The 14,648-nt window shown below is 48.4% G+C and overlaps 1 protein-coding gene across 3 annotated transcripts in view; it reads left to right on the top strand.

The window, feature by feature from the left end:
* Positions 1 to 14,648, top strand: part of PRKCA (protein kinase C alpha) — a 301,207-nt gene that overhangs the window by 120,139 nt on the left and 166,420 nt on the right. For all 3 annotated transcript variants that reach the window (XM_070388918.1, XM_070388920.1, XM_070388921.1), the window contains exon 3: positions 13,338 to 13,420. In XM_070388918.1, coding sequence (XP_070245019.1) covers positions 13,338 to 13,420 — 83 coding nt within the window. The remainder of the gene's footprint in view (positions 1 to 13,337; positions 13,421 to 14,648) is intronic.

Below are 14,648 nucleotides of genomic sequence, written 5' to 3'. Positions count from 1 at the left end.
CGCTCTGTCTGCCTGCGGCCGGGGCTCTGACAGGCCTCCAACCTGGTCTCCTTGCGGACTTGCTCCATCACCCCCACGCACGTCCTGGCCTCACTCAGGTTTACTTGCCTGGAGCGCGGACAACCCCCTGCCCTTCCACTGGGCTGCTCGGCTGGCTCAGGCCCGACTTCTCACCTGGGCCCCGCACATCCCTGCCACCCCCGACCTTTCAGCAAGGAGACACCTTGGGCCCAGACCCGCGGTAAGCACGGGCCCCTCTGTGCAGCTGATCTTCACTGGTCTTGCCGATCAAATCCAAGTGCGATAGTCGGAAAATCAGAGCCTTAGCGTGGCCATAGCCGCACCCACACTGAGCACCCAGGAGCTCCGGTTGTGGGAAGATGACCAGCTCCCAAGGGTGCTGTCCTGGTGGACGCTCTGACCCTCGGACCAGCCCCCGGGTTGGAACTCTGCCTCCCCGAGGATTGGCTGGTGACTCAGCCCTTCCCTTCTTCCTGTGCTGTTTCCTCATCTGTGATAAAGGCACTGAGCTGGAGCTTCCTGAAGACTGTTCCTGCTCCTTATCTCCCTTGGGCAACCCCGTTCAAGTGTAAACCCCGTGGTCGAGCCAGGAGACCCTTCTGCAGCCTCGGATGACTTGTCTCTTGTTTTCGGGTGTGCCTGTGTGCGCACACGGATGGAGACCCTGGACCGCTGGCAGTGTGGCTCTTGGGCCCTCTGCCCGGGGAGCCTGCCTCCTGCGGGCGTGGTTGGTGGAGGAGGTGGTCTAGCTGAGGGTCTGATGGTGCTGAGGGAAGCGGGGCTCCAGGGGACCGTGTGCTTATGCAGCGAATCCGACTGGAAAGGACCAAGTTCACGCTCCACCTTTAGCTTTAAGATGTGCCCTTGAAATTGTCACATGCCAAAAGTAAGATCCCCCACCCCCACCAAAGAACCCCCCATTGATATGTTGATTGTGCCAGTCCATTTCCTTCAGCCTAGGTGGTTAATAGTGACACAGGGTTATAGCAGGAGACGGCTTTGGTGGAACTTGGCGGGTTTCGGATTTCAGGCAGATTCGCAGACTGTAAAATTGCTGTGGAATCTGGGCGGAGGACGCTGCCCAATGGTGCTGGGGTTGGAGAAGCCCGTGTGCTGGACGACAACGCACCAGAAACCACCGGAGAACATATTTCAGGCATCCCCAGACAGACCATCTCAAGATAACTCAGAACAAAATCTCAATCCAGAAAATCTAGGGGGAAAGCATCTCAAAAGAGCAAAAACATGAGAAAACTATTTTCAATTTGGAAATAAGACATAATGGGACGCGTGGCCTTTCAGTGTTGTTTGGGGCGCTGCTGAACCAGGCCAGCCAAGGATTCAGGGCTTTCCTGGTGGGTCAGTGGTAAAGAACCTGCCTGCAATGCAGGAGACATGGGTTTGATCCCTGGGTCAGGAAGGTCCCCTAGGGAAGGAAATGGCCACCAGTGTTCTTGTCTGGAAAATCCCATGAACAGAGGACCGTGGTGGGCTGCAGTCCATGAGGTTGCAAAGAGTCAGCTATGACTGAGCGACTAAACATTAGCTTTTTAAAATAACAGTTCTCATCACATGGTAAAGTTCTTTTGTATTTATGTGAGATGAAGAACGTTAATTAATTGTGTCAATCCTTATGTTGTATGCCTTAAACGTATATGATATTCTATATCAATTGTCTTGCAATAAAACTGAAAGAAAAATAGTTTTAAACAGCAAACAAAAAAAAAGATAATTCACGATACACAGTCATTTGAATTCACGTGACACGCAGTCACTTGGATAGCCTGCGAGGCCTGCAGCACAGTGGCTCCTACTGTCTCAGACTTGTGCAAACGCCGACACAGTCTAGTGTACATTTTCACTCCTCCCCAAAGCCTGTGAACATGACTCCCTCCCATTCTCTAAGACAGCGGTGCCTTTCTTGTTTTGTTCAGTCATTCAGGTGTGTCCAATTCTTTACAACCTTGTGGATTGCAGCACGCCAGGCTATCTCCCCAAGTGGTCAGACTCATGTCCATTGAGTTGGTGATGCCATCCAACCATCCTCTGTTACCCCCTTCTCTTGCATTCAGTGTTTGCCAGCATCGGGGGCTTTTCCAATGAGTCGGCTCTTTGCATCAGATAGCCAAAGGATTGGAGCTTCAGTTTCAGCATCAGTCTTTCCAGTGAATATTCAGGGTGGATTTCCTTTAGGATGGACCGGTTGATCACCTCGGTGCGTTTCTTGGTGGGCTGTGATCCTTGTTGGAGCGGCTCCACGGCCCCTCAGCGGGGAGCTGAGAGGTGCACAGACGCTGAGATGTATTCCGCTCTCGTTTGCAGCCAGCTTTCCTTCTGCCTCTCACTGTGTTTGGACGTCTACCCGTTTATAAGGCTCTGGAGCGCGGTAGCAAGTGGGCACCTGGTAACCACTGTTGCACTCTTAGCTTGGTCCCAATTTTAAACTCTTACAGACAATGCTGTTATAAACCCCTCTGTGCCACGCATTTTTGTGTGTATCTTATGTGTGCATTTTTAAAAAGGGAATTGCTGAGTGTGGAATTGCTGGTGTATAAAACCGAAGGGCTCTAAGCCGATGACATTGATCTGGTTGTTCCTGCTTTCTTGGTCTTTGGATTCTTGTTTCTGCTTCTGTCCTTGAGCATTTCAGAGTTGGGTTTTCTCATTTCCATATAGACCCATGAGGTTGAGCACCCAGCACCATAACTCAGAGAACTGTGTTAAATACCTGCTAGGCTCACATTGTAACAAAGCAAGTTTGATTCTAAATACACGCTTCCTAGTTTTCTCTTAACAATGATTCAAAAAGCACTTCAGAATCTTGTACCTTGTTACTCTGAATATCATCTTTAAAGTCATATTTTTATAAATTTAGTTAATGGTTGAAGAATTAGGAAAAATGTACATGAACAGAAGGGGGGAAAGTGGTGTAAAGTCTCCCCGAGCACCGCTGTCCACCGGTTTCCCTGTGTCCTTGTAGACTCTTCTGCCTGCAGACGCGTGTACAGCGTTTAAAATCCACAAGTAGCTCTACATCACAAGTAATCTGGATAACAACTTATTGTGTTTTAAAACTTATTTTGCCTTATATTTTCTGGCATGCAATTTAGAAATGTAATACTCATTTTGTAAGGTTGACTTTTTTTTTTAAATTTTCTTGTTCTTTCTCTGCCCAACGTCCTTATTTACATGAAAACTTTCCTGGTTCCTTTGTGGCAAGTCCTTCCCTTGAGCTCTGTCACCGCTACCCATGGGCTTAGGAGCCCCTCGGACGCCTTCACGTCTCTTTTTTGGACTCTTCTAGCCTCATTGCTTAGTAATTAATGTCATGTTCCGTATCTCTGATGCTTTATTCATTCCCAACATACTTGATAAAAGAGAGGTAATTAATGTATTACGGCTCCTTGTGAATTGTTGTCCAAGATAAACCAAGGGAAACACTTGGGTAGAAATTTACATATTAATGTGGACTGACTTTGTCACATAAGCTCCATGTAATCTCGAGAAAATGAAAGCGTTTTATTTAGGGAAACTTTCCACATGTGTTTACCTCTAAGAATTGAACACTGCCGCTGCCTGTGGGCACCTTCTAGTTTCAGAAGTGGCAACACTGTGCTTGCCTCTGTTACGGCCTCTGCCTTTCTAACTAAACTGTAATATCCTCCTTTCATTCGGAGGCAGTTCTTACCCCATTTCCAACATTGATTGAAATCAAAGCCAAACCAGACATTAAATATGAAACACTTTTTCCCTAACTTTACCCACAGGAGCTTTGTAATTACATGTCATGCCTAAATCAAATTTTTAAAAAAAGCACTGAATTCCAAAATTAGAGTATTTACTAAGGGATTTGGAACAACTTCATAATTTCTTTCTGTGAACCATGACCAAAAGTAGTTATTTTCTTGGTTGATATGAATCACGTTCCTTTCCATCAGGACTTGAGTTTTCCTCTGACCACCGACCTGCCTCCAAGGTTTACGCGAAGCAGCCCAGGCCTGTTTTTATCATTTCATGTGGATTTAACTGTCGGCTCCGCCGCTCACTCAGTTGGGGGAAGTCCCCTGGCCTTTTGTCTTCCCTGAACGTGACCTTGCATCAGAGCCTTTCTGCAGGTGCTCACAGACCACGCTGGGAAGACTTGACTTCACCTACTTCCTGATCTTAAAGTTACCTGTTTATGACTCTGTTTTCCAAACCAGGCTAGAAGCTCTTGAAGCGACCTGAGTCTCATTGATCTTTCCCATCACCAGGGCCCATACCCGCCCTGGGATGTAGCTGCTGCTCAGCAAATCGTTGACCAGAATTTAACTAAACTGAAAGCGTCTGTCCACTGCCTCTGTTTCTTTATACCCTGCTCTCCTGCTAATTCCTCTATTTTATTTTTTAAGTTTAATTTTTTTAAAAAAGTTTATTGAAGTATAGTTGATTTACAATATGCTGTGCTGTGCTCTGTCGTGTCCGACTCTTTGCAACCCCCATGGACTGCAGCACGCCAGGCTTCCCTGTCCTTCACCATCTCCTGGAGTTTTCAAAAACTCATGTCCATTGAGTTGGTGGTGCCATCCAACCATCTCATCCTCTGTCGTCCCCTTCTCCTGCCTTCAGTCTTTCTCAGCATCAGGGTCTTTTCTAATTAGGTGGTCTTCGTATTAGGTGGTCAAAATATTAGCACATCAGCATCAGTCCTTCCAGTGAATATTCAGGGTTGGTTTCCTTTAGGAGTGACTGGTTGGATCTCCTTGCGTCCAAGGGACTCTCATCTTCTCCTGCACCACGGTTTGAAAGCATCAGTTCTTTGGCGCTCAGCCTTCTTTACGATCCAGCTCTCACACTGTTGAAAGCTCCCTTTGTGAGGCGCTCCCACCTCACAGATTTTAGGCTCCAGTCTCTGCTGGCTTCTCTCCGGAGCTCATCTCTGGTCTTCCGCTGAGTCCTCTTCCCAACACTCCAGCACATCATCTTTCTTGAAACTGCATTCAGGATTTTCACCGTCTCTTCTCAGGTGGCTTTTGGCATCCCATGCAGACAGAGGTCTGTGAGGAACAGTGCTTTATGAAACCCCACGTCCTTCTGTGCCTGCCAGCCGTCCTGGCTTTTTCCTCGGAACTTCACGGGTATTTGTGGAAGGTGTGGCCACATGAACAAACATGCAACTTTATTTTGAAAGTCAATGGATATAGATTATGAAATGTACGAACTCCAGAAAGATAGACACAGCTCTTGGCTTTGCCCCGACCTTCAGCTTGTAACCAAGTGGCTTGTTTACTGAACAAATATGTGCTGAAGATGTTGACTCTTCGTGAGGCTGCTAGGATAGCAGGACTTGGACTTGAGGCTTAGTCTGTAGCCTTGGATTAAAGGAGAGACAAGTTGAGGCTGGGGAGAGTATAACTTCATCACTCACCTCCCCGACTCTGCCCAGAAAAAGCTCCCAGGGGGCACAGTTTGGGAACTACAGCAGTGGAGTCTTTCTGAGCTCTCCCCAGGGCTGTTATTCTCAGATACCCAGTGATGTTTACAGCCTTTTAAATTGGTAATAATCTTCATGGAGGTGAATGTAAAGGTGACTTCCCTGAACTCTGGGTCCCTTGAGGAAGACAACTGTTTGTTTTCTGGGTGGCTTAATATTTGTGTAGGAACATGTGTTATATCATCAATAAAGATTGAGAAAGTGCTTTACAGAATCAGCAAGCATCAAGCAAATAGAGTCATTGTTATGCTTTTGATTGCAAACACTAGCTAATACATAAAGCAGGACATATAAAAAAAGTCCATGATTTTTACGTTGGGACTCCTGATAACCCTTCTCTACTGAACCCTTTAAGAATTCTGACTTTATTAAACCCGTTGATAGCTGTGAGAAGATGAGTCTGTACCAATGCCCCTGATATTTTTAAATCGCACCCTTTCCATTTCACATCAGCAATTTAGGTTTGAAATAACTTTTTTTGCCTACAGTCACCCGTGATCTTTGTGGGCCTTTAGTTTTCCCCATGGAAGTGTGTGCAGAACCTAATTCACATGTTTGTTTATTGCTCACTGCTGCTTTGGACTTAAAGCTGAGCTCACTGTTCACTGGTGATGCAGGGAGTTTTCAGACACGAACATGCTGTCCCATGGAGCTCCTGGCGATGATCGCCCCCAAAGCCCTTCCAGCCTGTTCCTGTTCATCCCCGTGGGTGAAATCTGAAGTTGACTTTCGTACGAAGCTTTGCCTGGATGCTGCAGACTTATCTGCTCTTAGCAACTGGGATCCATTTGAGAACCGGGGTGTTGCTCTGCTCTTAAGCACACATATGCCGTTTGAGTATCATTTTTATTTATTGAATTATTAACTTTCTAGATACTGCCTTGGTTTTTGTGTATATATGTATGTGTGTGTGTATATATATATTATGTATATGAGTGTATGTATGTATATTGTTGTAGTTTAGTTGCTAAGTTGTGTCCGACTTTTTGTGACCCCATGGACTATAGCCAGGCTCCTCTGTCCTTGGGATTCTCCAGGCAAGAATACTGGAGTGGGCTGCCATTTCCTCCTCCAGAGGATCTTCCCAACCCAGGGATTGAACCTGAGTCTCTGGCATCTGCATTGGCTTTGAAAATGGTCTACATCAAAAATAAATAAATAAAGACAAAGGTAAAAGCTGTTCAATAACATAAAATATACCTTGGTCTTTGCATTATAATTGAAGGAGAGAGAAAAGTGGGAGATAAAGGGAGGAAGAGGTGGGGACAGAGAAATGACAGATGCCTCTTCCTTTACATGTCCTTCTTCTTAACTGGCCTCCGCGCTCCTGAAAGGCAAACGCTCTGTGTCTTGTCCATCTAGGGGAGCAGGGGTGGGCGGTAGGTGCTTTATAAATGTTTGCTGAGGAATGGAATGAATGAGTGAAGTTATTATACGTTTGTAAGTTATTATAAGGCTGACTAAGCCTTGCACAGACACACTGAGAAAAACACATTATTTGGCCAAACGGAGAAAAGGCGAGATCCGTGGGTTACACTTCCTGACGCTCAGTCCCCCTGGAGCGAGAGTCAGGCTCGTCCCTGCTGGTGCTCCAGGCAGGTGGAATGCACTTGTGAGCTGGAGGTTTCGTCGTCACTGAGAATTGAAGCCTGATTCCTGCGTGTTTTTACTGCCTTCCATCCTTCCAGAATCCTGGACCTGCAGCTTCTTTTCCTGCCTTTCTTGGGAAGATTTGGGGCGGCCTTACGCAAGTGGCATGAGCTTTGCCTCTTAGAGCCTCGCGTCGTCATTACAGCAGGCAGGCCCCCGGCCTGCTCCACTCATTTCCACCACCTTCTGGTCTTTTTTGTCATTTAGGACTCTTTCAGCTGCTCGGTTCCAGTGGGCATTAGCAGTAAAAAGCATGTACTTAGGAGCTGCTGTGTTCAGGTGCATTAAATTAGATCATATGTATGAAGGGCAGCTGTATATGAAGAAAATGAAAAATTTAGAGTATATGTCATTATTTTTTAAAATCTTTATTTGGCTGCACCAGGTCTTCACCGCAGGTGGCCTCTCAGTTGTGGTGCGTGGGTTCTAGTTCTCTGACTGGGGTGGAACCCGGGACCCCTGACTGGCAGCACAGTCTTAGCCACCCAACCACCAGGGAAGTCTCAAGAGAATGAAAAATTTAAAGGGTATTTGATGGATCATTTGTTGTTGTTGTTGAGATGCTAAGTCTTATCTGACTCTTTGCAACCCCGTGGACTGCAGCACAACAGTCTCCTCTGTCCTTCACTGTCTCCTGGAGCTTGCTCAAACTCATGTCCATTGAGTCGATGATACCATCCAGCCGTCTCATCCTCTGTCATCCCCTTCTCCTGCCCTCAGTTTTTCCCAGCATCATAGTCTTTTCCAGTGAGTTGGCTCTTCACATCAGGTGACCAAGGTATTGTGGGCAAGAATCTCTTAGAAGAAATGGAGTAGCCCTCCTAGTCAGCAGAAGAGTCTGAAATGCAGGGCTTGGGTGCAGTCTGAAAAGCAGCAGAGTGATCTCCGTTGATGGATCATAGACATGCATAATATGGAAGCGGAATGCCAACCTGACACAGACCTGCTTCTCTGTCTGCCTGTCTGTCTCTCCCTCCTGGTCTTCTCTGCTCTGTTTCACCCCAGGGCTCTCCTCTTGGCTTCACCGTGGCCACACTGTTGGCCTAGATTCTCTGGCCAGGAACACGAGGGCCACCTCTGGTCTCTCCCCTTCACACCTCACGTTCAGTCCCTCAGCTCTTTCTTCAAAATACATCTCAGCTCCAAGCAGGGAGTGACACAAAGGAGACAGCATGTGTGGGACTTGGTGATAGAAAGCTGAGGAGGGGGTCATAGGCAATTCCTCTGGGGAAGGGGGAAATGTTGAATATTGGGGGTTTTGACACAGTTTACTCGGGAGAATGTGCACAGAGGCTTGGGCAGAGTCAGCGTGCTGGCTGCAGAATGGCAGATCGCACGGTGTGACAGAGTGCGTTGATTCGGCTTGTTTTCACACAACTTTAACATGCATCACACAAGAAGACCGTTTTTATTGTTACAAACCTAAACCAGTAATTTTCTTTTAATATGAGAATGGAATATAGGCTCAGGTTTTCGTTACTTTCCCCGCAAAGCTGAAAGCAGTTCGCTCGCCTTAGAGGTTTTCCTTTCACTGTGTTCTGATGTGACGTTACCTTTCATTAATCCCTTCCAGCTAAGCAAGATTTAATTAAAACCATCTCACGTGATGGCAGCCATTTATGTATTTAAAAAAGGAGCTCTCAGAAGCTTGGCTGCCTGTCTTCCGCTCTAAATGAAGTCAAACTATTAAATTTAGTAGGCTCCTTTTTTGAATTGCAGGTTTGTTACGTAATGGCTTTTACCCCATTAATTTTGGACAACGGGACTTGTATGCACATGTTCCATTTTACATGACTATGAGCTGAATTTGAAATGATATGGACTTAAGACTTGAGGGTGAAAGGAAATTATTGTTTAAGCAAAATGGAAGGTGATACCTAAGTATGTACTTTCTCCCCTCAGCAAGCCTGTGATCCATGTGGTGTGTGAACAGGGATGACCCTGTTTTACACGTAAAGAGGTGACAGCCGGTCCCGAGGATGGGGTGGAGAGCCGGGCTCTGGGGGTGAGGCCCTGGTTTCCATCCCTGGTGCTGATGCTGACCCTTTGCACAGAGACGTGAAGGTCGGAGGAGCCCATTTCTAATCCTCTGAGATCATGTGAGTCCTTGGCTCTGAAAACTCATTTTTTCCCGCGTCTCCCCTCTAATCTGGCATGGACTTTATGTAGAACCTAATGAAATGGAAGTAAATACTTCCTTGGTTTTGCAGCCAGGTCCACTGGGAACAAAAAAAGCCGTAAATCTACATAAGCAAGACTCCATGTCTGTGCATCTTATTTATAACTTCATAAATCTCACTCCAGGTTGATGCATAAATTATATCGTGGTGAGCCTGGGATGCTACAGTCCATGGGGTCGCAAAGAGTCAGACATGACTTAGCGACTCAACAACAAAAGTGTGTGTAACTTAGAACTTGAGATTTTAACCGTGTTTACACGCACAGCTCGGGGGACTTAGTGCACACAGACAGTACAACTGTCACCACCAAGCACTTCCAAAACCTTTTATCTTTCCAAGCAAACTCTGTGGGCTTGAATGGAGAGGGTCTCCCTGCTCCCTCTTTGTAATCAGCAACCCCCCGCCCCCGGGGCGGGGGTGGGGGGAGCAGGTTCCTTTTCTTTATCTCATCTCTGAGTCCTTGAACCCACCTGGATCACTCAGGGGGGAGCAGCTCTCTGGGGGCTTTTGCTGCCCCTTCAGATTATATTGTTCAGTGCGGGCCTGATTGCAGGATATGACTGGACTGGGGATTCCAGGTGTACAGTCTATGCAGTTCCCGCTGGAGAGCTGAGCGCACTGGCAGGCACAGACACCAGCCTGATCTGTAGGGGTTTATCAGCTGTAGCCTGGACTAGAGGAAGCTCTCGAAGGCTGGCGCGCTGAGCAGGGACTCAGCATGCTCCGTGTCCGCTCCACATAGCGTCTCTGTAATGAACCGTGGAGAGGAAACGGGCCCTGTGGCCCTTGTCTTCCTCATTCCGCGAGTGGAGCCGAGTCCGTGTCGGGGAGAGTGGCTGATGGGCCTGGTCTGAACGTCCGCGCTGCTGTCCGTCAGTCCTCAGGAGCCTGCGATGGGGCCGGACACGGCCGGGAGGCCGCGGCGCTGGGGCGGTGAGGGCCGGGGGCGCCTCTGTGGGGTCTCGCCCCGGGAGGCCCGCAGCCAGCACCTCACCCAGGCTTCCCTGTCCTGAAGGGAGGCCTTCGCTAACCGTCCACCTGCCGGGGGGCAGCTCCCTAAGTACCCCGTTCTGCCTGCTCGTGCCCAGCCTGAGGGTTTTGTTTTTAAAGATACGCTTTTGCATTGACGTTGTATTATGACTATCTTAAAGCTGTTTAAAAAGAAAGCAGTCATCCTTTATCCTGCTTCCCTGACACGTACACCCAGAGCTTCACGCTCTGGGTTTCTCACACACACACACGCAGTGGGCTGGACAAAAGGTAGCATCATAACATCACAGAAAAACCTGAAGGAACCTTCTGCCCAGCCCGTGCTGTGTATTCACTTTTATATACTTACTAACTATACTTGGAGCTATTTTTCCAGGCAGGCGTGTCCCTGGCACCATGTGCAGACCCTGCGTCTCCTTCATCACCTTTTCCTCTCCCGTCCACCAGTGTGAGGTGGGCAGGGGCGTGGGGCCCAGCAAACGTTAGTTTGGCTCCTGGCTCCTCTGCACGGAGAGGTGACTGTCCAGAAGACCCGTGTCCATCTGCCCTGTTCATCGCTCCGTCTGTCCGTCTCTCCCACCCCCTCTCCTGTCTGCAAACATCACGAGCTTATACAGACTAGACACCAGAGATGAGTGCAATGCTTTCCCATCCATAAGACACAGATGTCGGAGTGTATTAAGTAGCGCTGTGAGGATTCAGTGAGATGCGTGACCCGCGGAGTAGCAAGCCCTTGGCAGGAGGCTGACAGGCAGTGTCTGTGGTCAGCCGGCAGGTCCTCCTCGGGGTCCCTGGCATCTCACGCCTCCGTCTCTCACAGGTCGAACAGTGATGGCCATCACTTTCAATCCTAGACTACCGAGGACGCCCCCCTCCCCAGTCCTTAGGGCCCTGACCTGTCCCAGCGAACCCTTCCCGTCACCACCATCCGCCCGTCAGAAGCCGAGGAAGGGCTTTCGTCACTCGGGTTCAGACCCTTCGGTGGCTGCTCGTGCTGCACACAAACGCCCTGAACGGCCCCACCAGGCCTCTAAGTGCCCCCTCGATCTTGGGGTCTCGGCTTGCAGAAGAACTACCGCCCTCTCCCACCCTCTCCTGCCCTCTTCAGTGGGCCCTGCCTCCTGACGTGTGTGCAGGAAGGTGAAGCATCCTCAGCAGCAGCAGAAGAGAGCCAGGGCCTGGGGAGGTCTCGCTTGCCCTCTATGTAGGACTCACCCAGAATTTCTGAACGAATGTTGTTTTTTTAGCTGAAAGTGAAAGTGTTAGTCGCTCAGTCGTGTCCAACGCTTTGCGACCCTATGGACTATAGCCCTCCAGGCTCCTCTGTCTACGGAATTCTCCAGGCAGAAATACTGGAGTGGCAGCCACTATGGAGAACAGTGTGGAGATTCCTTAAAAAACTGGAAATAGAAAAGCTGTACAACCCCACTGCTAGGTATACACACCAAGGAAACCAGAATTGAAAGAGACACGTGTACCCCAATGTTCATCACAGCATTGTTTACAATAGCCAGGACATGGAAGCAACCTAGATGTCCATCAGCAGATGAATGGCTAAGAAAGCTGTGGTACATATACACAATGGAATATTACTCAGCCATTAAAAAATGTATTTGAATCAGTTCTAATGAGGTGGATGAAACTGGAGCCTATTATACAGAGTGAAGTAAGTCAGAAAGAAAAACACCAATACAGTATATTAATGCATATATATGGAATTTAGAAAGATGGTAAAGATGACCCTATATGCGAGACAGCAAAAGAGACACAGATGTAAAGAACAGACTTTTGGACTCTGTGGGAGAAGGCGAGAGAGGGATGATTTGAGAGAATAGCATTGAAACTTGTATATTACCAAATGCGAAACAGATCGCCAGTCTAGGTTTGATGCACGAAACAGGACACTCAAAGCCGGTGCTCTGGAACAACCCAAAGGGTTGGGATGGGGAGGGAGGTGGGAGGGGGTTCAGGATGGGGAACACATGTACACTCATAGATGATTCATATCAATGTATGGCAAAACCAGTACAATATTGTAAAGTAATTAGCCTCAAAGGAAAAAAAAAAGAATACTGGAGTGGGTTACCATTCCCTTCTCCAGGAGATCTTCCCGAGCCAGGGTTGGAACCCAGGTCTCCTGCATTGCAGCGGGGGGTGGGGGGGGTCTTTACTGTCTGAGCCACCAGGGAAGCCCAACTTATTGTTCAGCAGAAAACAAGGGAGCCGTAGGCTGTGCGCCTTGGAGCTGGTGCTGCACGTTTAGCGGGAGGGTGGCCTAGGACATTTATTTATATTTTCTGTGTCCTCCATGTTATACTTTTCATAAAAACCTGACTTACTAGTTTCTGTAACTCATGATTTTTTTATTGATTCATCTTCAGGAAGACTTATGAAAGCCCTATTGTTTGGAAAATGCTTGCTGCGTAGTGGTTTGGTATATCTGTGGGTGACGCCCCCCAGCTGGTAGATTCAAGAGAGAGGGTGCTTTCCAACTTTTCACCACTTCAAAGGGCTATTTTCCGTAGATCTGGTTTGTGTCTTAAGGAGTTCTTGAAGCTCAGAATTCTGTTAAGGAAGTCCTTGGTGATACTCACGTATTATTTGTAATAAGTTATTCTCCTTATATCTTACAGGGTCTAACGTTTATCCACGTTTACACACCTGTGTGTGTCGGTGGAGGGGAGGGGGGAGCGCAGAGTGCTTTACATGTAGCTTCCTGGTTTGTGCCTCGGGAGAAGGGTCTAACCACCCCTGGTCCTCTTCCCGCAGCTTTAGAGGACACAGCTAAGCTTTCGGTCTCCTGTGCCGTGTCCGTGCTGGCATTTTGTGGTTCTGTTATCTGGGAATCCAAGCAATGCCAAGCGAGGCCCAGTCTCCAGTGAAATGCTGTCTGATTGCCGTTTATGAGATTCTGTCTGTGGTGAGATTACTTTGGCTTCTGACAGCAGGTGGGCCTTTCTGGAGGACACAGCTTTGTGTGTTCAGTGCACTCTTCTAACTTTAGTTTCTTTTCTCTCCACCAGTTTGCTGTTTTGTGGTTCACAAGAGGTGCCATGAATTTGTTACTTTTTCTTGTCCGGGGGCGGATAAAGGACCCGACACAGATGTAAGTAGCCTGGAGACTATTATTTTATTTTGATGAATGTTTCTGAACGGAGTGTTTTTAACTGTTACTTTGTGGGGACGAGTGTCTCTGAGCTGAGTATTTTTAATGCCTGCACTTCTGTTGTTTGGGCACACACGATTAATGGGAAAACTAACCAGTTCATTTTGTGTGACTTAGGGCTTAGTCCTGTGAGCCCTGGCAGGATTACCCGGGGCTCGGAGAATTTCCCGTTATGTTGTTTGTTCTCTTTGGCTCTGGGTGGCCACGTGGGCTAAATCCAGCAAATTTATCACTGTGGCTTTCACACACACAGGGCAGGTCTTTTTGGAAAGTGAACTTTGCTGAACATGAACTTCATTTGCTCCTGATGGTCGGTGAACCGGCTGGGCTATCACTGCTCTTGGCCAGCATCATAGGCGGCTCCCACCGGCTGGGCTGTCGCTGCTCTCGGCCAGCGTCACAGGTGGTTCCTTCTTGGCCTCATGGGCTTCGTGCTGCCTTTTCATCAGGAGTTGCAGATGCTCTTGTTGGCTTGAATAATCCAACATCCATTTCACTGGACAGATGACCCCTGAAGCTGCCCAGCTGTGAACATCTGTGAACTCGTGGGCCTGGGCCCTAGCTCTGGCCATGGCCTCCCTGAAAAGCTGGATCAGTGGAGGGGAGGGGGAGTTTGGAGGCAGGGGAATTACCCAGTGCTGAAAATACATCGCGTGGAGCAGAATCTGAGCTGTGACAGGCAAAGTCATAACTGTAACCGAGAAAGGAATTATGGGGAGGTGGGGGACAGTGGGCATATCTGGATGGCATGTGCCAGACGGCGGGGGACAGTGGGCATATCTGGATGGCATGTGGCAGACAGTGAGGGACAGTGGGCACATCTGGATGGCATGTGCCAGGCCTCTGTGGCCACCATCGCTTAAATCGTGTGCTCCAGGCACTTGCTCCAGTTGTTCTGGTTTTTTGTTTGTTTGTTTCTTGTGTTAGAAGTGGGTTATTTTGCTGGAGAGAGACTATAGAGGGGAAGAAGAGAAGTTAGAGGCCAGGAGAGAACTCTGAGGATGTCCATCCCACAGACGGGACGAGAGAGGAAGGTTGGGTGGGAACCAAGAGGGTGACAGGCCGGGTGCAGGGTTCCCTAAAGGAGCCTCCCTGGTGACTCAGACAGTAAAGAATCTGCCTGCAATGCAGGAGACCCGGGTTCAGTCCCTGGGTCGGGAAGATCCCC

This window comes from Bos mutus, chromosome 19 (genome assembly GCF_027580195.1).
Source record: "Bos mutus isolate GX-2022 chromosome 19, NWIPB_WYAK_1.1, whole genome shotgun sequence".
NCBI classification, from domain to species: domain Eukaryota; kingdom Metazoa; phylum Chordata; class Mammalia; order Artiodactyla; family Bovidae; genus Bos; species Bos mutus.
The sequence above is the reverse complement of the archived record's forward strand: the minus strand, read 5'-3'. Positions and strand labels throughout refer to the sequence as shown.